This window comes from Cyanistes caeruleus, chromosome 23 (assembly GCF_971803275.1).
Source record: "Cyanistes caeruleus chromosome 23, bCyaCae1.hap1.1, whole genome shotgun sequence".
In the NCBI taxonomy this organism is placed as follows: domain Eukaryota; kingdom Metazoa; phylum Chordata; class Aves; order Passeriformes; family Paridae; genus Cyanistes; species Cyanistes caeruleus.
In genome coordinates this window covers 5,190,251-5,211,386 of record NC_141723.1, presented here as the reverse complement: position 1 = coordinate 5,211,386, position 21,136 = coordinate 5,190,251, and the positions used below count along the sequence as shown (strand labels likewise).

The 21,136-nt window shown below is 53.7% G+C and overlaps 2 protein-coding genes across 3 annotated transcripts in view; one reads left to right on the top strand and one right to left on the bottom strand.

Moving 5' to 3' along the window:
- CBL (Cbl proto-oncogene) overlaps positions 1-9,325 on the top strand; it is a 34,160-nt gene extending 24,835 nt beyond the window's left edge. The window contains exons 12-16 of the mRNA XM_086861504.1: positions 849-943; positions 1,372-1,527; positions 2,028-2,131; positions 2,465-2,647; positions 5,137-9,325. Of these exons, the coding sequence (XP_086717630.1) occupies positions 849-943; positions 1,372-1,527; positions 2,028-2,131; positions 2,465-2,647; positions 5,137-5,417 (819 nt within the window). The 3' untranslated portion in view covers positions 5,418-9,325. The remainder of the gene's footprint in view (positions 1-848; positions 944-1,371; positions 1,528-2,027; positions 2,132-2,464; positions 2,648-5,136) is intronic.
- Positions 9,326-11,228: 1,903 nt separating this feature from the next.
- On the bottom strand, positions 11,229-20,917 carry MCAM (melanoma cell adhesion molecule). Of its 2 annotated transcripts, XM_086861500.1 has the most exons (15): positions 20,671-20,917; positions 16,808-16,935; positions 16,488-16,701; positions 16,326-16,396; positions 16,157-16,244; positions 15,886-16,065; positions 15,680-15,807; positions 15,398-15,557; positions 15,186-15,307; positions 14,814-14,952; positions 14,561-14,682; positions 14,346-14,481; positions 13,569-13,713; positions 13,047-13,164; positions 11,229-12,434 (listed from the first exon to the last, which is right to left on the bottom strand). In XM_086861500.1, the coding sequence occupies exons 1-15, from the start codon at positions 20,735-20,737 to the stop codon at positions 12,405-12,407; spliced, it is 1,848 nt and encodes a 615-aa protein (XP_086717626.1). In that variant the 5' UTR covers positions 20,738-20,917; the 3' UTR covers positions 11,229-12,404. The 2 variants fall into 2 exon arrangements, with proteins under 2 accessions (XP_086717626.1, XP_086717627.1); XM_086861501.1 differs by lacking the exon at positions 13,047-13,164 and having other exon boundaries at positions 20,671-20,902.
- Between the last annotated feature and the right edge of the window lie 219 nt (positions 20,918-21,136).

The following is a 21,136-nucleotide window of genomic DNA, read 5'->3' as shown; positions in this document are numbered from 1 at the left end:
GGTAATCTGGGAGAAAAATCTCACACTGAGGAGTGGGATTTTGTCATTGGAGAGACAAAAGTTTCCTTCCAGTTTCCTTCCTCTTGGGAATGAGGTTGAAATCCCAGTTTCAGCAGTCATTGGCCACAGTTGCCTGATCATTGTTCACATTTTTCAGTGTTCACCTTTCATTGCTCACCTTTCATTGTTTACCTTTCATTTTTGAAAAGCTGAGAACGTTTCCTGCTGTTATCTGAAAAAGTCTGATTTACTCTGCTGGCTTTTCAGCCCTGAGAAACCATCACACATCAGCTGTGAGGAATTTGGGTAAAATCTGAGTTCAGTTTGGGTCTGTTCACCTGCAGGTGAACACCCTACTCTGTTACCAGTGAACTGAATAGCCCAACATTTTGTTCTCTAAAAGAAATTGCAGACAGTTTTGCTTTCCTTGATTCCATTTCCCTAATTTTTTTTTTTCCTAACACTTCCAACTTTCTAAAATTGAAAGCAAGCACATTTTTAGCCAGCTTTTCTAAGAAAATGGCACGTGCACAGTTGTTATCCTCCCTCCAAATGTGTGTGCTTGTCTGCATCCTTTTCCTCTTGGCTCCCATTTTGGCCTGTTTCAGCTGAATTTGCCAAGGCCATTGAAATCTCAAAACATGTGAAGTTCTTCCTGCAGGAAAACCCCTGCAGAGTCCTCGCTGAGGGAAAGCTATCAGAGAATTCCTAGATCTCTGAGGTGTCAGTAAATCCTGTGGGATAGATAAGGATGCTTCATTCCCACAGAGGCTGTTGAATGAGTGGCTTTGCAGCTACGATGGGACATGCATTGTTTCTGATTCCTGGTTTGGGATTTTGTCTTCCAGAGCTCCACCAGTGGTCCAGCAGCAACCTCAGAGTGTGAACACCCCAAAATCAAACCCTCCTCGTCTGCCAATGCCATCTACTCCTTAGCTGCCAGGTCTGTTGGGACTTTTTACACCTTACAGAGTGGGAATTGCAGGCTGCTGGTGCCAGGGACAGAACTGGCACAACTCTTTCAGTCTTTGTTTTAAACTCTGACAGATTCAAAACACAGTTTAGAGAAAGCAGCTGAAATCAGCATCCCCAAGAGCTTGTGGGAGTTCCCCTGGAATCAGGCTCCAGTTGCCATCAGCTCTTTAATAAATTCACTTTTGAGTGGGCCTTTGTGTGATGTAAATGTGCATGGTATTGTCACTTCCTTTTTCATCATGACCTTGTGCTGGTGTCACCTTGTGGGCTGCATCCTAAAAACCAAATTATTTCTTTAGACAGGCTTGTTGTGAGGTGACTGTGGATTCTAAAGGGCACCTTGGTATTAATTAGATTTGGTGTAAATGTTTTATCTTTTGTTTCTCCTGCCTCCAGACCGCTGCCTGTACCAAAACTGCCTCCTGGGGAGCAGTCTGAGAGCGATGAGGACACGGAATACATGTCACCATCCTCTCTGCCTGTGGTGCCTCCAGGTCCTGCTGTGCAAAAACCAGAGCTCAAAATGCCTTTGGAAATGACTCAGAGTTTACGGTGAGATTCTGGCTGGTTTTGCACTTCCTCCTCCCAGCTCTGGGGCAGCACATTTGGGACATCAGGGTGGGAATTTTGCTCGCTCAGATTTCTGAATTCCCCCAGTGATATTCACCAGATCTTGACTAAAATAGCAATAAAGGAAATGTGACCACTGCTCTTGTGCAGAGTCCTTGTACAGTATTAAAGGACTCAGATATCCCCTTCCTTCCACTGTCTCTGCCAAGAACCTTCTGAGAGCAGAAACAACTGAAATTCAAAACTCTTATTAAAATGTAATTTTTGGTGGTATTGGTTTTGGTGGTATCATTTTAACTCTTTTAAGCTGAGATGCTGTACTGCAATAAACATTAACAGAGCATTTTCTAGAACAAGTATTTCACACAGCAGGGGTGATTTCACCTTGGAACAAGAAGCTGTGCACAAACTCTGTCACAGAGGCAGGGTGGAGGTGGTGGCCACTGTCACCTGTGTGAAGGGGAATGTGTTCTGTCCCTCAGAGTTTTGGACTGTGACCAGCAGCCCGAGGGCTCCATGTATGAAGCAATGTACAACATTCACTCCCAAGCAGCATCCTCTGCTTTCGAGGCTGTCAACACTTCTGGTGAGTGGGTGTGCTAAAAAACAGCTGAGGAGCTGGGGTACAATGAACTGCTCCCAGTGGAACAGCACTTTAGGCTGAATTAAAGGAATTAACATTTGGTTTTGTTGTTAAAATAGCTGGGATGTATGTGGAAATATGAGTCTGTGCATGCACACTGCATCTGTCAAGTATTTTTCACCTTATTTTCCCTTCTGGAAAGAACTGCCATTAAATGTGAGGTTTTAGCAGCAAAACTTTAGTTCTGTGTCCTGTCAGTGTTTGGAAAATGGGGAAGCAGAGTCTGCCTTGAGAGACAGCTCAGCCCCAGAGCTCAGCACATGCCTCCTCTTCCAGATGAAGGGAACCTGGCAGCAGCCACTGCCAGCAACGGCCCTGAGGAGTCAGAGAATGAAGAAGATGGTTACGATGTCCCCAAGCCACCACTCCCCGTTGCCATTGCTCGTCGCACACTGTCTGATATCTCCAATGCCACTCCTGCCTTCAGCCGAATGTCCTTGGAAAACGACCCTGTCACAGGTCAGAGAGCTCTTGTGTCCCTCCTTGGTGCTGGTGGCATCTTTGAAACTTGTGTCACTCACTGAAGGTTTTGGATGCAAGGTGTAAAATCAGGTTTATGAGGCAGAATTGCGCTGGTTCTTAGGTATTTTGTTTGATTTATTTTAGCTTTTGTTTGATTTATAGCTTGGAATGTGCTGTCTTGGTCATTTAATCCCCGAGCTTGCAAATCACAGTTAGGAAAAGCTTTTTTCAGCTTGAAGTACATTCCTTAAACCACTGTTTCCTACAGCACGTAGGATATTTTGTACCAGGGTGTACCGGGGCGTGAGACAGGATTTTCCATCCCTGGAAATGTCCAAGGCCAGGTTGAACTTGGGGTTGGAGCACCCTGAGATAGTGGAAGGTGGTGGGAGTTAAAAGGAGGAGCTTTGAGGTCCCTTCCAACCCAGACCACTCAGGTTTTGCTCCTGTTCCAAGGGAAGATGCAGGGCTGGCCTGGCAGGGCTTGTGGCTCTGCCAGTGCCTGCAGATGGCACAAGTGCTCTGCACGATGCTCTCAGCTCCTCTGAGCAGGGACAGGCTCAGCAAGGTCAGCTTTTTGTCCCTGGGGAATAGAGGACATCGTGTCCTTCTGGCTGCAAGGCACATTCTCTGAGGGAAAAACTAAAGCCTCGTGTCTCCAAGAGCCTTTCTGAATAATGATTGACTTATTCCCTGCTCAGCAGCTCTTAAGGGAGCTCTGAAACTCTTCCTGTTGGGGGTGTTCAGTCTGAATGTGCTGGTGGTTTGCCAAGGAGGAGGAATGAGTTTCTTGTTCCTTCTGGAGGCAGAACCTACTGTACCAAGAACCCCTTCCCCCAATGAGTCTTCTCTTTTCCTGTTTCACCATTCCACTTCCCTGACCTTCTTTAGCACAGAGAAGAGCTTCCTAGTGCAGAAAAGTTCATTATTTTTGCCCCACCTCCCTGTTTCACTTTTTAAATCTGTCCCTGTGTCTGTAGAATTTGGCTGAAGGGGATAAAAAAGGACCAGAATGAGTCCCACCCCCCTCTCCCAGATGAAGTGCTGAGCTTAATCATTGACACTTTGTTTCTACAGCCCTGAAATAACACTGCTGTTGTCCTGCTTTAGGGGTAGGAAAATGGAAAATGTGGAAAATGCTGATTGTTAGTGCTGTGGAAAGCAAGGCACTGGTGCAGGCAAGCCTGACTGCTGTGGGATTCATCTTGGCAGATTTGTGCTCTCTCAGGAGCTGGACCCTGCAGTTTTAATTAATGATTTACCAAAATAACTGTCTTAGTAGTTGTCCTTTTAGACTGACCCGTGGTCTCTGAAACTTGATCCAGCTCAAGCTGAAACAGCTATTCCAGAAGGCAGTCTGGGGCAGAGGAGTGGGCAGACCTTTTTCTCACATGTACAAAAAGCTTTTTATGTGTGAGAAACTTGAATTGTGAAGATGAGGGAGCTGCACTGAGCTGTGGTCAGTGAGGAAGCTTCAGGGAATCTGGTTCCTGAAGAGCCTTCTCTGTCTTAGGGCTTTTGGTGCAAGTTTTTCAGAAAGGCCCCACAATGCTGCTTCTTGGAGCAGGCTGCAGTGCCCACTCTTAAAAAGGAATTGTGTGGACATGATTTGTCTCTTGTACTCCAGTTCTGCTGCCAGAAAACTCTGTAGGGTGCCCTGAGGACTTTTTCCAGGAGACAAATAAATCTTTCTTTAAGGTGATGTCAAATATCCATGCAGAAAAACTTCCTGTGATTGGCAAAAAATGATACAGGAGGTTAAAACTCAGAAATGGTCAGTTGCTAGATGAGCACATTAAACAATGTGGTTTTTCCTTGGAGAGTTTGGTGACTTGTTTGGTTTATTGGCTGTTATTTCCTCTTCCCAGCACTGCATGATGTGGCTGCAGGGCAGTTTCACATCAGAGTGACTCAGGGAATAGCAGAACAGGCTGAGCTTTATCGATCTGCCATTAGACAGGGAGAGCTTCAGCAGAGGAAGAGGAGAACATAATTCAGTTGCTGACCCTTCAGAAGGCATAATTCAGTTGCTGAAGCAATTGTGGTGGCTGAGTTGGGACTGAGTTTGTGCACACAGAGATGAGGGAACAGCCTCTGGACAGTTAATCTGGGGGGTTCTGTCTGATTCTGGAAGGAAACAGGGTGTCTGGTGAATTGAATATTCACTGAGTCATTTTTTCTCATTCTAAGGCTGATATCTGAGCTCTGCTTACACACATAGATACTATAATTTTTTTATATGGTTTTGTCTTAATAAATGTGCCTGATGAGCCTTGCTAATTAAGAAAAACCTCCACAGCTGTTTTTGCACCCATAAGGGGAAGCTGAGCAAGTTGGAAATGAGGATAAAAGGGCTGGAGAAAATGACAGAGCTCACTGACAGCTTTTTGAAGTGCCATTTATCCCCCCTGATGTCATCTCAGCTTTGTTCCAAGCAAAATTTCCACATCTTTTCCTTGAAGTGATGCACTTGTTTCTCCTTGCAGGTTTTTCGGACGGCTCCCAAGTCCCCGAACGGCCGCCAAAGCCGCTGCCCCGGCGGATAAATTCCGAGCGGAAAGCCGGGAGCTGCCAAGCAGGAGGAGCCAGCAGCGGGGCCAGCTCCTCCCTGCACCTCTCCAGCGAGATCGAGAACCTCATGAGCCAAGGCTACTCATATCAGGACATTCAGAAAGCTCTGGTCATTGCACATAACAATATTGAGATGGCCAAGAATATTCTGCGGGAGTTCGTGTCCATCTCCTCCCCGGCGCACGTGGCCACATAGCACACGAGCACCTCCACACCTGAGCTGCTGTGGACCAACTGCCTGGGCAGCTGCTGCCCAGCTGTGCACCAAAGGGGAAGGGAGTTCCTTTAGAGACTTCATGCTGAGGTCAGTCCTGCCTCTTTAAGAGAATCAGTTATCAGGTTTTCGTGGTTCCAGATTTCAAAGCAGTGGGATGAAACGGAGAGGTGTTTTATACAGTGTGTGTCTTGGAGTCCTTTACCCCTACCTCTTGTCTGAGAGAACAGATTTATTTCCAGGGTGTTGGTAGACAAAGGTGTCGTGACAAGGGATCCCATGCCCTGGAGGCTGGGGGGAGTTGTTTTGTGCTGTGAATTTTAAGTGGATGCTCAGAGAAACAAAGTCTCGAGGTCGATGTGGTGTGTCCTGTGGTTCATGGTACTAGGTTTGGATCTGTTCACTGCTGTGTGTCTGGCTCAGGCTTTTTAGAGAAGCTGGGAGGTCACTTTCTGCTGGGAATTTATAGGAGACCTTGGAAGAATCGTTTGATTGCTTCCTGTTGGCCGTGGTGTGTCCCTCTTGCCTGTAATAAAAGCAGTTATTGCTTCTGATTCCAGTCCTCCCTTGCTACCTGGATGAGCTTCTGTCTGGGGTTTTGATAGCTGGATGAGCTGCTATTTTCTGATAGCAGGGTGAGCTTCTGTCAGGGATTTTGGTCCTGGCAGTGCTGGGAGTTGGATTTCTCTCTGGTGTGTGTGTTTGCTCTTGAACTGGCAGCACCAGATTCCAGCAGCTGCAGGAGCTTGGCGTGGTTTTGAGGGGTGGGAGAGGGGACGAAGAATTTGAGCAAGAGCAAAGAACTGGGGCTGCTGCTTCTCCTCTCTTAGCCTTGAGCATTTTGTGCTTCAGTGCTCAAATTTGATTTGTGGCCCTGCTGGGCTGGAGCAGCCGTCACTGGACACTCCCATTGCTCTTCCCTAGGAATGTTGCACCTGGTAAATAGGATGTTTTATTTATCTTCATTGCATGGTGGCTGTTGCAGACACACATTCCTCCAGAGAGCTTTTGCAGGAGCCATCGTCGTGCCAGGGTGTTTTGTGGAATTGGTAGATGCAGCTGATGTGTTTGTTGGAATCTCACCTGCTTTGCAGTCACAGAAGTGCAGCAGTTTCTCTGCATGGCTGTCCAAACAACATAGGAGCTCTCCTTTCCATTTCCATTTCTCTGAGGTGTTGCCAGGTCTGGTGATAAAACAGACCCAGGGAAAAAATGTGTATTTGTGAAGTGATCACATGGTTTTAAAGGTCAGAACTCGGCTGCTGCGTTGGAAAAACCTGACTTGCCTACTCAGCTACTTAACTCTGTTCATACTGGAGGAGTGGATGGTTCCTTTGGAGAGGATTTAGATCCAGGAGGCACAGACTGATCACAGCCTGACAGCCTGAGAGGCTCTTGGCCTTTGGAGCATGTCCAGCATTATTTGCATCTCCCTGAGGTCAGCAGAGGTCACCAGGCTAAGGGCTGCAGGTTGCAATATTGCTGGAGTGCTTCTGGCAGCCGGGGGCAGTTTGGCCTTTTGAGGAATCCAGAGGCTGGGCCAGATGGCTGCAGTTGGCAGAGAGGCCTTCAGGAGTGTTAGCAGAGCAGAAAGTGGGTTTTTAATTAGAGGTTTTTCTCTAGACCTACAGCTTTCTGAATTGCTGCAGTGGCTTCCAGGCAGGCTGAACTGTCTCTCTTTACTCTTCCCCTCCTTTCTGCAGTGGGGAAAATGCTCTCAGACAGCGTGAGGAGATGTGCCCTGCCCAGAGACCCCACGCTGAGGGGTGTCTTTGCTGATTTGGGGTCAGGGCTGGCAGTGGGCAGGGTGCTCTGTGGGGCACAGGGGGAAGAAGAAGGGGAAGAAGAGCTGCTCTTGCTCCTGTGGCCCAGTGCAGCTGCCAGGGTGCCAGCCCTGCTCCCTGTGGGATGTGCTGGGCGTGTGGGAGCCTCAGGAGGAGCAGGGCCAGCGCTGGTGCTGCTGAGGCTGGAGCAGGGGACAGCTGTGGCTGTTGTGTCACACAGGGGAGCCTGAGCAGCCAAAAACAGTCCCTTGTCCTGGAGATCCAGGTGCAAACCCTTTGGTGAGGGGTTTATTTCCCTCTTTTTCACTCTCCCCCTGGGCTCTGGGTTGTTCTGGAGGCGTTTGGTGTGTGACTGCTGCCATGGCTGAGCGAGGGCTGAGCCCAGCAGCTCCAAAGCCTTAACTCTTGTCCTGCCCAGTGTGTGTGACCAGACCAGTGATTCCCTGTCCCCTGCAAGCCCCTCAGGGCAGGCTGGCTGTAATTTCCATGAAATCCTGCTTGGCAGAGCTGTTCCAGGCCTGTCTTTGGGGTCTATGTGCCAAGAGATGTTCCTGTGGGTGTTGTTTCAGGTGTTAGAGATTAGAGAGCGATCTTTGTGGCATGTATCACTGATTTCTCTGCATGTGTCCTTTCTGTGCACTTGTTTATGTCTCAAACTGATTTAAGAAACTTAAGTCTTGCCTTTTCTTCCTTAGACACGTTAAGAATTTTGCTGATTCCACTGAGGGCAGCAGAGTCCTGGCCATGTCTTGTGGCTGTGCTCTGCCAGCTCAATCCAGGCACTGCCCAGTGGATTTTTCTTGTTCTTTCTAAGCCCAAGATCGATTGCTCTTCTTTCCCTTCACCTCCCTCTTCTTTAATCTTAAGAAAATTAACTTTCTGATGCTACTTTAAAAAGGAAAAACAACCCAAATGTCTAGTGCCTTTCTGAAGGGGATGCTGCGTGGCCAGGCTGGATCCAGGAATCCGCCCCTCTGGGAAAACGAGCTGGACAAGCAGCAGGAAACTGCTTTGGGAAGGGGTGAGAAGGAGGAGCAGGAGAGATGGGCAATGCTCAATTTGGACTCTGACACTGTGTTTTGTAGCATTTCAGCCGTGGAGCTTCCGTGTCTGGACTGGTGCTGTGCCGAGCTCGGGGCAGGTCAGGATTGTGGGGTTGGGGTGACAAATGCTGGAGTTGGCCTCCAGCTGTCCCCAAAAGGAGCAGGAAACACTCCCAGAAAGGAATGGGAAGCACTCCCAAAAGGAGCAGGAGCTGTGGGAAGCGGGAGGTGCCCTCCTGAGCAGGATCCAGGTGATTTCCTGTGTCCAGAGGTGAGCAGGAATCCCAAATCTTTGCCCTTTTTTTGTGCATGTCCTTGCCCCAGCCCTCCCCGGGGGCCAGGCAGGCTCAGGGCCCCGCATGTGGCTCCTGCAGACCGGGGACATTACTGTAGCTAATCCTGAGGAGGGCTCCTGCCTGGAAATGTGGTTTGATTGATTGGTTTGTTGGGTTTTTTTGTTCATTTCTGGTTGGTTTTTTTGTTGTTGTTTTTTTTTTTTCAGTTGAGCAAGAAAAAATGCAACTCCCAGGGCACCTTCTCAAAGGTGCCACTTTAAAGATTAGTGGGGAATAAGGACATTTATTTTTAAAGTTCCTCCTAGAAATCTTTTTTGTTTGAAATTCCCAGTGGAGGAAGAACTGCTGTTACTGTTGTTCTTTCTCATGGATGACAAATACCAATTTGTAAAATATCAGTGTTAAAAAAAATGTTGAGATTTTCACGAGATATTTTAAAAAAAAAAAAGTATAATAGTGTCATTAATATAAAATTATAATAGCAGTATTTAATCCTTTCAGATCTGTAAAGAATAAGGAAAAACAGAAGGTAAATATTCTTACAGAGAGTAGCTGAGCTTTAAGGTTCACTTGGTTTAAAGTCCTCATTTTGTTTGCAGATGCATTGTTAATGTTTAGAGGTTATACTAATGTTATTTATTAATTGTTTCCATCCTTGTATGCTGCCCACTAAGAGCTTCTTTGTTTGGGATTTCATTCACCTGTGTCAGTAAGAAAGAAAACAAAACAAAGTTTTATTTTTAAATAAAATTTCCTTTGTTGTAGCAGATGGTGTGTGTGTGTTGTGGTGCTTCTCTGAATGCTGGAAAAAGAATATTTTAGGATTTCAATCTCCTGGATCCTTTGCAGACTTAGGAGTTATTATATATTTTTATAATTATATTTATATATTTATATATATTTATTATTATATATTTATAGTATTTATAAAATACAATATTTATATATATAAATATATAATATAATTATTACCACAATTAACTGTTAAATTCAAGTTTCTATCCTAGCCACTGACAGAGGTCAGGAAAGAGTTATATAAAGATTATAATAATTAAACATATTCTGAGATAATCAATGAAAAAAGGCTCTAATCCATCAGGACCAAGAAGGACACGAATTTACCACCCAGGAGGAGAATCCAGAGGAATCCATGGGAATATTTTGCAGCCTTTTAAAGTTACTGCATAGAAATTACATAAATAAATAAATATCTCACACAATTCTAGAATCACATGTGTATTTATCATCATTCTAGGATAGAATTATTAGAATATATTGTTAATAGAGATAGGAAAACAATTATATATATTTGAATATCTTAATTGAATAGTCATTGATAGCTATTCATATATATCAATATATGAATATTTTACATATCAAACAGAATAAATCCAGGTTCTGCCACACTCCAACATCCCAGAGCCAGGAGGGTTGGGACATTTGAGGGCCAGGGGACACCACTTGGGGACACAGGGGCACCCTCAGGTCCCAGGGCTCAATTGGGAAGCCACAGACCCTGGGGGGGGGGGGGGGGGGGGGGGGTTCCCTGAGGCCACCTGGGGACAACTGAACATGGAAAAATCCTCTCTGAGAAACCCCTCTGGGGTGAAATGGGCACAGGGGGTCACTTGAGGGCATTTGGGACCCTGTTTGGGGTTATTTCAGGTCATTGGGGTCGTGAGAGGTCATTTGAGGCCCCATTTGGGGTTATTTCAGGTCATTGGGGTCATTTGAGGTCACAGGGGTTACTTGAGGTCATTGGAGTCTCTGATCCGAGTTCCTCGGGGTTACTTTAGGTCATTTGAAGCCCCCATCGGGGTCATTCGGGGTCATTTGAGGCCCTGACTGGGGTTACTTCAGGTCATTGGGGTCATGAGAGGTCATTTGAGGCCCTGACCGGGGTTACTTCAGGTCATTGGGGTCATGAGAGGTCATTTGAGACCATGTTCGGGGTTATTTCAGGTCATTGGGGTCATGAGAGGTCACTTGAGACCATGTTCGGGGTTACTTCAGGTCATTGGGGTCATGAGAGGTCATTTGAGACCATGTTCGGGGTTACTTCAGGTCATTGGGGTCGTGTGAGGTCATTTGAGGTCCTGTTCGGTGTTATTTCAGGTCATTGGGGTCATTTGAGGTCCTGTTCAGGCCCCAATAATTGATCAGGGGTCAGATGAGGACACAGGAGTTCATTCTTATGAGCTGGGGCCAAAGGACAAGGGACACTTTGTGCCCAAACACTGCCAGGCCAGTCCAGGGCAGCCCAAAGCCCCAGGGCCCTGTGGGGTCACCCATCATTCACCCTCTGTCCTCTCAGGTGCTGGTTATTAGCTTTATTAATATTTTTTATTAATTAGTAGTGTATTAGTGTTTATTAATCATCTCCTGTACACATCAGCATCTAGAGTATTGGTGTTAGCTACTAATACAATATCAATAAATTCTAATACCAAATTCTATTTACAGTATTATTTTTTTTAAAGATCCAGTGGTATAATCACCTCTTACAGCCTAAAACTAGGATTATTTATTAGAATAAACAGATTTATTAGCATTGGTAGTGATTAGTGTATTATTAGCAGCCACAGGGGCATAAATGGGTCCTGTTGGAACCTCCAGGTGATTATGGAATGTCCTTTCCCCCTTTCTGTCTATGGGAACAAACTCCACCACTCAGCTTTGAATCTGTACTTTATTTTCACATATATAAAAAAAAAACCTTGCAAGTTATCAGACAAAAAACAAACAAACAAAAAAAAAAACCAACAAAACCCGAAACAAAACTCCTGGAAATGTACACACAATCCAACAAAAATATATATATATATATAAACCAAAGCTTTTGCTCGGACACCACGTGTAGCAGGCAGGGGCAGCTCCCCTCTGGTCAGGGCTGGGACAGCCGGGGGATGAAGGCTTGTGGCCAGCAGAGCTCAGAGGAGCTGATTTACAGGCACGAGGGGCTGGGACAGAAGCTCGTGGCAGGTTCTTGTCCATCTCCCCTCCTCACCGTGGGGCCAGAGGTGCCAGTGAAGCACAGAGAGGAGTTTGACCTGGGGCTGGCAATGGCTGAGCACAAAAAAACCCTGAGACGTCACTGACTGGCCCTGTCTAATATTGAATTTAAATCTGTGGGAGCTCTGGGTCCTGCTGCTGCAGCAGCTGAGCAGCATCCCTACAATAAACCAGATTCACAGGGGAGAGGGGAGCCCTGCCCCTCGGGCCAGCACAGCTCCAAACCACACACCCTAAAGCCTTTCTGGAGCTTGGCACCCCTTCCTTGCTCTGCCAGGTCCTCTCCTCCTGTGGGATCACAGCACTGCTGGGATAAACTGACCCAGGAATGGTTCAGAGACAAAACAAAGCACTCAAAACCTTTTAGAAGCTGCAAACACCTCTCCAACACACCCCCCTTCCACTCCTCTCTCCTCCAACCTCCACCCACTACAGCTAAGGTGCCTCAGACATCCCAAAAACCAAATTTCACCAGCCTCTCTGAGCAAGGTCAGGGTACAAAGAATGCATCAAAACCTTCCCACAACATCTACAGAACAGATTACCTGAAAGAGCCTCAAATCCTTCCACCAAGTAGGGATTAATGGGATATAATTCTTCCTAATATTGCTGTGGCTTCTCTGGAGTAGTAAAGCGAGTCCAGCTTTGCTGCTAAGGCAACACCTGCGAGCCCAGGGCTGAGGTAATGGCCAGGAGAGTCAGGCAGGTGTCCCCAGCACGGTGACACATGGGTGGGCTCTGGCCGTGCTCCCCAGGGGCTGGAGCAGGGGTGGGAGAAGGCAATCCAAGAGCAGGAAAGGTTTGAAGGAAGAAAGCACTTAGTAGGTTTCCTCTCTAGTTTCTCAGATCGATGTATTTCTCGCTCTTCAGTTCCGCCGAAAGAGAAAGGGGGAGGGAAAACACACGGTTAGGGGTGAGCACAAAGCAAATCCTCTGCTGCAGGTGTGGTGGTGACACACACACAGGGGTGGGGACAGGCACACACCCTGAGGGGAGCTGTGCAGAGCCAGGCAGGGGCTCCCTCCTGCCCAAGGCAAATAAAACCACAGTGGGCTCAGGGGCTGCAGCCTGTGGCTGGCACAGACAGTGAAACGCTGCTCCATCCCAGGGGAGGGGAAAGCACAAGTCCCAAAAGACTCAGCCCAAGATCTCTGGCTCAGAGGACCCATTCCTGCAGCCTCTGCTCTGACTTCTGCCCAGAGACCTTTCTATTTCAGCTCCTTGTCCCAAAGCCCCCGGGGAAGCTGGCAGCTGCTCCACGGAAGGAGTCAGAGCCAAGCAGGGCAGGCAGTGGGCACTGCCACGGAGCAGAGCTTTGTCCCCTCTCGGAATTGTCCCCTGCCCTCCCTGGCACGGCCCCCCCGAGCGCTGCAGGTGGATGATGGAGGCCCGTGCAGGGTGGGCAGTGCTGGAGGAGGGGAGCAGAGCATTACCTGGTGCGGCCCGGGCAGGGCAGTGCCCGTCGCTCTGTCCTACCTGGTCAGCTGCGGCTCTCTTCTCGCCGTTGGCGCCCTGCAGGAGCCCCGCCTCTTCGGAAAGTTTATCTGACTTAACTTCAACTACAATCTTGTCTTTACGGGCCTCTGGCTTTGTGCTAGGGGAGGGAGGTGACAATTTTTGAGACACGTTTGCAATACCCGGCAGGGCACGTGGCCGGCCGAGCCCTGGGGCTTGGGACCAGGGGCTCAGAGCACTGGGGTCAGAGAGGCTCCAGCTCACAGAAAGGTTTGGATTGCCCAGGGAAGGGGCCCTTGGCTGCTCTACCACTCTGCTGTCTCCTCCCTGCACGGCAGTGCCCTGTGGGAAGCTGGAAAAGCCGCGGTGACCCGAGGCCGTGCTCCCGCTCTGCACCGGGCAGGGAGCAGCTGGAGCGGTGGGGTGGCATGGGATGGGATGGGGTGAGATGGGATGGGATGGGGTGGCATGGGATGGGAAGCATGAGTGATATCAAGCACCCCCAGCCCCACAGGTCCCTGGAGGACAGGTGGCAGTGCTTACATGTCCTGCTTCCCGGCACGGCCACATGGGATCTTGCCTTTCTTGTGCAGGAAGTAGATGACAGCACCCAGCACGGCCACCACGAGGATGGCCACGATGATGGCCACGATGATCACCCCTTGGCTCTCTGCTGTTGACTTTTGATCTAAACACAGCAGGGAGAGAAAAAGAATTAATGCCTGTCTCACTGTGACTCCCTCCAGCTTCACTTCTGTGCTGGGAAAGGGCCCCTTCTCCCAAATAACTCCAGTGCTTCCCCAGCTGCCAGCAGGATGCAGATTTCAGTACAGAAATGCTCCTTGGGGCAGTTTCTGTAGGAACACAGATTTTCTGCTCTGGGCTGCCAAGCTCCACCTGCCACAGGAGGGTGGATAACAGGAATTCCTGCAGGCCATTCCAGACCATCCCTCTGCTTCCTTGCCCAGCAGGTTTGGGCTGCAAGAAGCTGCACTTGGCCTTGCTGAGGACAAGCAGGCAGCTTTCCCAACGCTGGGGACAGAGCCTCTGCCTCCCTGCTGGCTTGGCAGGGAGAGGCTGCAAGAGAAGCAGTGCAGAGCCAGCAGCCAAGCTCCCTCCCCAGGCTAGAGGTGAGCAGAACTGATGTCCTGACACCATCAGCAGACTGACCTTTCCTGATGGAACCATCTGGAAGAGCAGGAAGGGAGGAAAGACACCGAGCTCAGCCACCCCACGGCAGCACGGCCCAGCCGGCACCCAAGCCGGGGGGACTGACACTGCTGGGGGCTCCTGGGACAGAAAGCAGTGCCTGACACTCACCCACCAGCTGGATGTGCTTCTCACTGACACCCAGACTGTTGGACACGCGGCACATGGCTCCCGCCTGCAGCAGGTCGTGGCTCACCCGCACCGTCAGGTTGCTGGCGATGTGCTGGTTGTCCATGTACTCGTGAGTCTGGGCAGGGCAGGCAGAGCAGGATTCAGTGCCTGGGCAGCCCCTCGGACACCCCAGCCTGGCCCCTGCCAGCTCTCACCGTGCCGTTGATGCTCCACTGGACGGTGGGCCGGGGGAAGGCGATGGCCTTGCAGGTCAGGTTGATCACCTCGTCCTGGCGCACGTACAGCGGGGAGCTGATGGCCACGATCCGCGGCTTCCCTGTGGGCAGGGGACATCAGCACCCACAGCTCCTGAGGGTGCTGGGCAGGCAGGGGTCACTCTGCACCCACAGCTCATGGGGGAATGGGTGCTGGGCAGGCAGGGGTCTCTGCACCCATGCCAGGTCTTACCCTCGACAGCCACAGACACCTTCTTGCTCTGCTCCAGCCCTGGCACGCTCGGGGCCATCACCCTGCAGCTGAAGGTGTTGGAGGTTTCAAAGGTGAGGTTGCTCAGGTAGAGCTGGTTCCCATCCACCAGCTTCTTGCCCTGTTGGGAAGGAAAGTCCCCAGTGATGAGCCCTCTGTGCCCATGTCCCAGGGGGGTTCCAAGCAGAAGGAGGGAGCCTGCAAGCACAGCAGCTCCCTGCAGTAGTGGCAGGAGGTGACAATATGGGGGTGGACAATGCAGGCCCATGAAAGAAGGAATCTTTTCCCCAGTTTCTCAGGAGAGATGGAGCAAGGTCCTGACTGCCTAATTTGCTGCAAAGCTCAGGTACCCACCTTCTCATCCCTCCACTGGTATTTCAGGCCCACAGGGCTGAAGGCGTCACAGCTCAGCGTCACACTGTCCCCTTCACGAAGGGTTGAGGACGGCTCCATCTTCACACGGACCCCTTCAATGTCTAGGAGAGGGATGGAGACCAGGGCAGGGTCAGCAGGAAGGACAAAGCACCCACCATGAGGTCCACAGGGTCCAGTCTCCATTCTCTTACAGTTCACAACAAGATCCACATCCTCCTCTATCTGTGACATATCATCCAGGTCCAGGGACTGGCACTTGTACGTTCCATTGCTGCTCTTGTCCACCTCGTGCAGCTTCAGGACCCCGCTGTCAGGCTCTGCCAGCAACGTCAGATCCTGCCACTCGTTCAGCTGCAGACAGTGGCACAAAGTCCTCAGCCCCACACAGGCCCCCTCCCACCCAGCCACTGGGACAAGGAGCAACCAGGAGATGTTTGCCAAGGGAGAGGTGCCACGCTCCCCTCCAGCCTCACGTTTTTCTTAAAGAAGCTGAAGACGGGCTGTGGGTTCCCATCAGCCTCGCAGACCAGCGTCACATTGTCCCCTTCCTTCACCAGCGCCGAGGACGACACCACCTGCAGCTTCAAGTGCTCGGTGGGGTCTGGGAGCAGGGATGGGCAGAGTCAGCGCCCAGCCCCACCGCAGGGCACCAGCGCGGCCCCCCCGGCCCCAGACTCACAGAAGATGTTGACCTGGACCTCCCGAGACTCCAGGGCACGCCTCTGTCCCCTCAGCCAGTAGTGCACGGTGCAGCGGTAGCGGGAGTGGCGGTCCTCGCGCGTGACGGGCGCGTACAGCGTGCTGCTCACCGTGTACAGCCCGCTCGACTCGCGCGTCAGCGTCGACTGGATCGTCACTTCTGCGGCGGACACAAGCACACAGGTGTTCCTGGGGTGCCAGCCCCCAGCCCCTCCTCTCCCCAGCTGGTTGCCCATCCCCACCCAACTCACGGTTCTCCTGGGCGTGCAGCTGCTCCCCGTTCTTGTGCCACGTGATGTTGGGAGGTGGGAAGCTGTTCTTGCTCGTGCACTTGGCAATCTGTAGGGGCAGAGACAGCCATCAGCACAGGTTAGGGTTAGCAGGGAGCCTCCCCCTCCCCTGTGTGCAGCCTTTCCTCACCTCTGGGACTACACTGCTGTGCACAGAGATGCCTGCTGAGGCGGGCTCAATCTCAGGGGTGTTGGGGACCTCTGGAAAGAGAAGCCACCCCCCACGCATTAGGAGGGATGGGATCCCTGGCAGAGCGGCTGCCCGGCCGTGCTGCCCTCCTGCATCACTCACTGTAGACGCTGAGCTCGGTGCTGTTCTCGCCCACGCCGTAGCTGCCAGCCCCGACCTGGCACACGAAGGTCCTGGCGTCCTGCGCTGTCACCGCGCTGATGGACAGGGCCCTGTCCCCATCCAGTGACAGTCGCTTCTTGTAGTCAGTGTCGTCCTCCAGGATGCCATTGGCCGTGATGTGGTACAGCCTCACCTGCTTGTTGCTGCGGTCCACCTGCAAGGAGAGGGGCGAGGCTGGGCTGGGGAGCCCGGCAGGAAGCCCTGGGCTGGTTGCCACCCCAGCCCTCCAGCCAGAGCTGCTCTCCCAGGCCAGCACTCACGTAGAACCAGTCGATGTAGGTGTAGGAAGCATTTTCAGGGATGTAAAAGTTGCACTCGATCCTGGCTGTGCCCCCGATCTCCACTTCCACCACGGCTGGCATGGAGATCTCCAGCTTGCTGGCTGCAGCTGTGGGACAGAATTTGCTGTTAGAGGCAGGAAGAAGAGGGAACGATGGGCTGCCCAAGCACAGCCTATCCCCATCTCCATCCCGCAGGAGCTGTGGGGCAGAGCGTGTCTTGTGCTCTACACACCGTGTCCCAGCCCAGCAGCAGTGACAGCCACACTCGCTGCCTGCAGCACCCACAGAGCCCATGGTCTCAGGCCAGGGGACCTGGCATGTTGTGTCCCCCCCAGCTGTGTCCCCAGGACACCATTGGGAGGCAGCATGTCCCCAGCCACCAGGGGACTCCCAGGTCCCTCCACAAGCTCTGACCCTGCCGCCCCAGCAGGAACCTGGCACTCAAAACATCCATCCCTGCAGCATTCCCAAGGCTTCCCCTCGCTGCTGATCTGCTCCCTGCCCAGCTCTGCCCACCCACAGCACCCTGGTGAGTGGAGTTGGCCCATCCCTGCACCCTATATTCCCTCCCAGCCCAGCCAGCAGCAGTAATGGAGCTGCTGGCCCTGCTCCAGAGAGGATGGCAAGGTAATGGCTATTGATCCAGGACAGGGCACGGAGCAGCTTCCCAAGGGATTGGGAGCAGAACAGCCCCAGCCGGGCAGAGCAGAGACAAGGCTGGCATCACAGCAAGGATGGGAGTGTCACCGCCACCATCCCTGACAAAGCAAAGGGGGCTCTGCAAGCCCTGGGCTGGCACACAGCCCTGCAGAGGGGACAACAGCCTGTCCCCAAGCAACAGAGCCAGGCCAGGTATGGGAGCTGGGGACAAGAGGCTTGGAGGAAGCAGCTGTGTCAACATCTCCCTTGATAGCGCCCGCTCCAACAGCCACCACCGAGGCGACTTCAAAGGGCAGCGCTGTGCCCACAAAATGCTCTTTGTTTGCAGTGGGTATGCGGTGGCACAAAGCCAAAACACAGCCAGGGGCCCTCCTGCCACAGCAAAGGCCCCGACACACAGGACCAGCCACCTCAGAACTCATCAACACACAGGTTTTGGCCATCGCCCATCTCATCAGCGTGTTACAGTTGGCATTAGGCAAAGAGGGATGAGCAAATCACGGCACAGCAAAGAAGGTGCTGGAAAAACAGGTGAAAGTCACAGAGATAAGCACACAGCAGGGACAGGAAACTGGCTGAGAATAGAAAGGAAAAGATAACTTTGCACAGGAGGCAGCTCCTGCATGGCCACGACTTGGCTGCCTGGTACAGGAGGGCACCTGCACAACTGGGCAAGCCTCGGGCTGGGGTGTGTCCCTGCTGATCCCACCAAGCCTCCCCTGATCCCTGGCACTCTGGATTGCAGGCAGCCAGGCCAGACTTTCCCTCTCCATCATTTTCAGACCTTTGGCAAGGGCCCCAGGCAGAGCCAGCCCCTGGGAGAGCAGCTGGCCCTCCCCCTGACCCGCTCGGCATGAGAGCCCTCAACCAGGCAGCGGAGCAACCGAAACCGTGAGCTCAGAGCTGGAGAATGGCTGGCATCCGGGGCTGGCATGAGGAACTGCGATCTCCAGCCATCCACTGCCCTTGAGGAGGCTGACACGGTCGCTGCAGCCCCCTCCCTGCCTGGAACAAGGGCCCACTGCTCCCCAACTCCTCCGGGACACGCTGGAAGAGGGACACAAGGGGACACTCACAAGATCCCCCACAAGGCTGGGGAAACAAGGCTCGCTTCTACAGCTCCAAGACCTTTTGCTATGTGCGTGGGCAGGCTAAAGAGGCACTGGGCACAGCCAGCCTGGCACAGCAGGCTCCGGGGACTTGGCGATCCTCCCCTGTGCCCAGCACAGCTGCAGGTTTGGTGATGGAACCTGGGGACATCCATCAGCCACGCGTGGAGCAGCCCAGCTGCAGCACCGAGCTCCATCCGCCCCAAGTGCCTGGCACAGCTCCAGCCGGAGACCTCGAGATCTGGAGAGGGCGTCTGCAGGGAGCGAGCAGGGAAGGAAGGAGAGCCCCCGTGCCTTTTCCATCTGGCTGGCGGACAGCCGGCCGGCAGCCAGAGCTCCACAAGAACAAAGATTTGCTTTTAGAGCTGGGGAAGGGGGTGGGGAGCAGCACAGTCCCTCGCCAGCCTCCTGCAGAGCCGAGGTGTGCGGGGAGACGCGAGAAGTGCGGCTGTGTTGGCGGCACGGAGCCCCCGGCGCTGAGCCCCCGGCCCGGAGCGAGACGAGGGGCACCACAGGGGTCTGGAGCCACACGTGGGATGCCTGAGGTTGTGGGGTTGTGTTCCCCTCTCAGGGAAACCAGCTGCGGCCAGATCCCGCCTGCTCCTGGCACAGCCACACATGCTACCCTCCTGTTCCCTAGGAAAGCAGATCCCCGAGCCGGGGTTCCCCAGCTCACTCGGAACAGCATCACCCGCGCCCTGGCTTCTTCACAGAGGGAAGAAAGAGGGTGCAGAGCCCCAGCCTCGCAAGAAGCAGCACCACCAGCAGCGCCCAACACCTCCGCACACCAAACGCCTCCACCCAGCCCGCGCCCTGCCGGGCATGGGGACGGAGCCAGGGCTCTGCTGCAGCGGGGATCAACACTTTGCACCCCAAAACAACTCCACCACCCTGTCAGGACCCGGTCATGTGCACCTGGAGAGGCAAAGCTCTCAACCCCACCCCGCAGCTCGGTGGCAACATCCCGACACCTCTCTGACAGCCAGACCGCGGTGCACAAAGGGATGGGGAGGCTCAGGCAGCCCCGGGGTGGGCTCAGGCCCCCGTTCCAGCAGCTTTGGCTGGCCTGGGAATGTCTTGGCCGTGGCTCCTTGTGCTTCTGGGAAGCATCAAGACTTTCACGCGGCTGGGCTTCCAAATACACCGACGCCGCCAACCATTGAGAGACTCCTGGCTCGACACATGTGCTGTGGGAAGGGGATCCCGGCACGGGACGGGGGTGGGAGCAGCCTGCTCTAGACTCCGGTCTGCGCCTGACTTTGGCTCCAACACCTCGGCCTGGGCAGGTTCCCAGCGCCGGGGCCACCTCCGCAGCTCAGCGGAGCAGGGAGCAGCCAGCGCACCGGGACCGCTCCCGGGCCCCCGGCGAGGGGAGGGCGGGATGCGGGGAGCGGGGCAGGGCAGGAAGCGCAGCCACCCCCCGGGGGTGAAAATGGACTGGAAAGTGGATAAAAAAAGAAAGCACGAAAAAAAGCCAAGAGAAACACAGCGCTCAGGGGAAAACTCCTTAGAAGGAAAGGGGTGGATGCTTCCTAACAACAACCAGCTCGCCCCGGTGCGCGCTGAACGCACGTGGGTCACCCCTCAACCTGCCCGGCGCTGGGGGGGCTGCGGAGGGGCCCCGAGAGCGCGACGGGGCACCCAGACCCACCCTAGATCGCGGGGCCATCCAGGCGGGGACGCACGCTGGGAAGGGCCGGTCCCACCTGGGCTGCCCCGACCCCGCGATCCGAGCATTCCCGGCGCCGCGCCAGGCACCGCCCGAGGGGCGCAGCGCTCCCGGCTGCCCGCGCTGGCCCCGCCGCGGCTCTGCGGGGACACCCCTCCCTGCGGCTGCCACCTCGGGGAGCTGCACAGGGGCAAAGCCCAGCCCCGCTGCAGCCCGGTGTCCCCCCGGACGAAGGACATCCCTGCCAGGGCTCGGCGGGACCCCGCGCCGCGCCCCGGAGCGCTCCGCAGGTGCGCGCGTCCTCCCGTCCCGCACCGCCCGGCCCTTCCCGGTCCCGGTCCCGCACCGTCCGGCCCTTCCCGGTCCCGGTCCCGCACCGTCCGGCCCTTCCCGCAGCCACTCACCGCAGCAGAGCAGGAGGCAGCAGCCCCAGCCCAGGGCGAGCCCCGCCGGCCGCCGCCCCCCAGCCATGCCCGCCGCCGGCCGCCCGAGACTGAGCGGGGCCGCGGGCTGACGTCAGGCGGAGGAGGAGAGGAGGAGGAGGAGGAGGAGGAGAGGAGGAGGAGGAGGAAGGCGCGGTGCCTGCCCACCGCCCGCAGCCGCTTATCACCCCCCAGCAGCAGCCGGGCGGGCGCCGTCTCCGCCCAGCCCCGCAGCGCCGTGTCCGGCCCCGCACGGCAGCGGGCAGCGCTCGGGCCGGCCCCCAGCACGGCCCCGCCGTTCCCAGCTGCGCCCGAGGGGCTGCGGAGCTGCCAGCTCCTGCCTGTCCGGGCGTGCACGGGCTGAGGCGGGCAGACTGCCGGGCGCGGGAGGTGGAATCCCTCAGAGCCCCAGAGCAGCGTGGGATGTGTTTTTCAGAGTGTTGGGGGC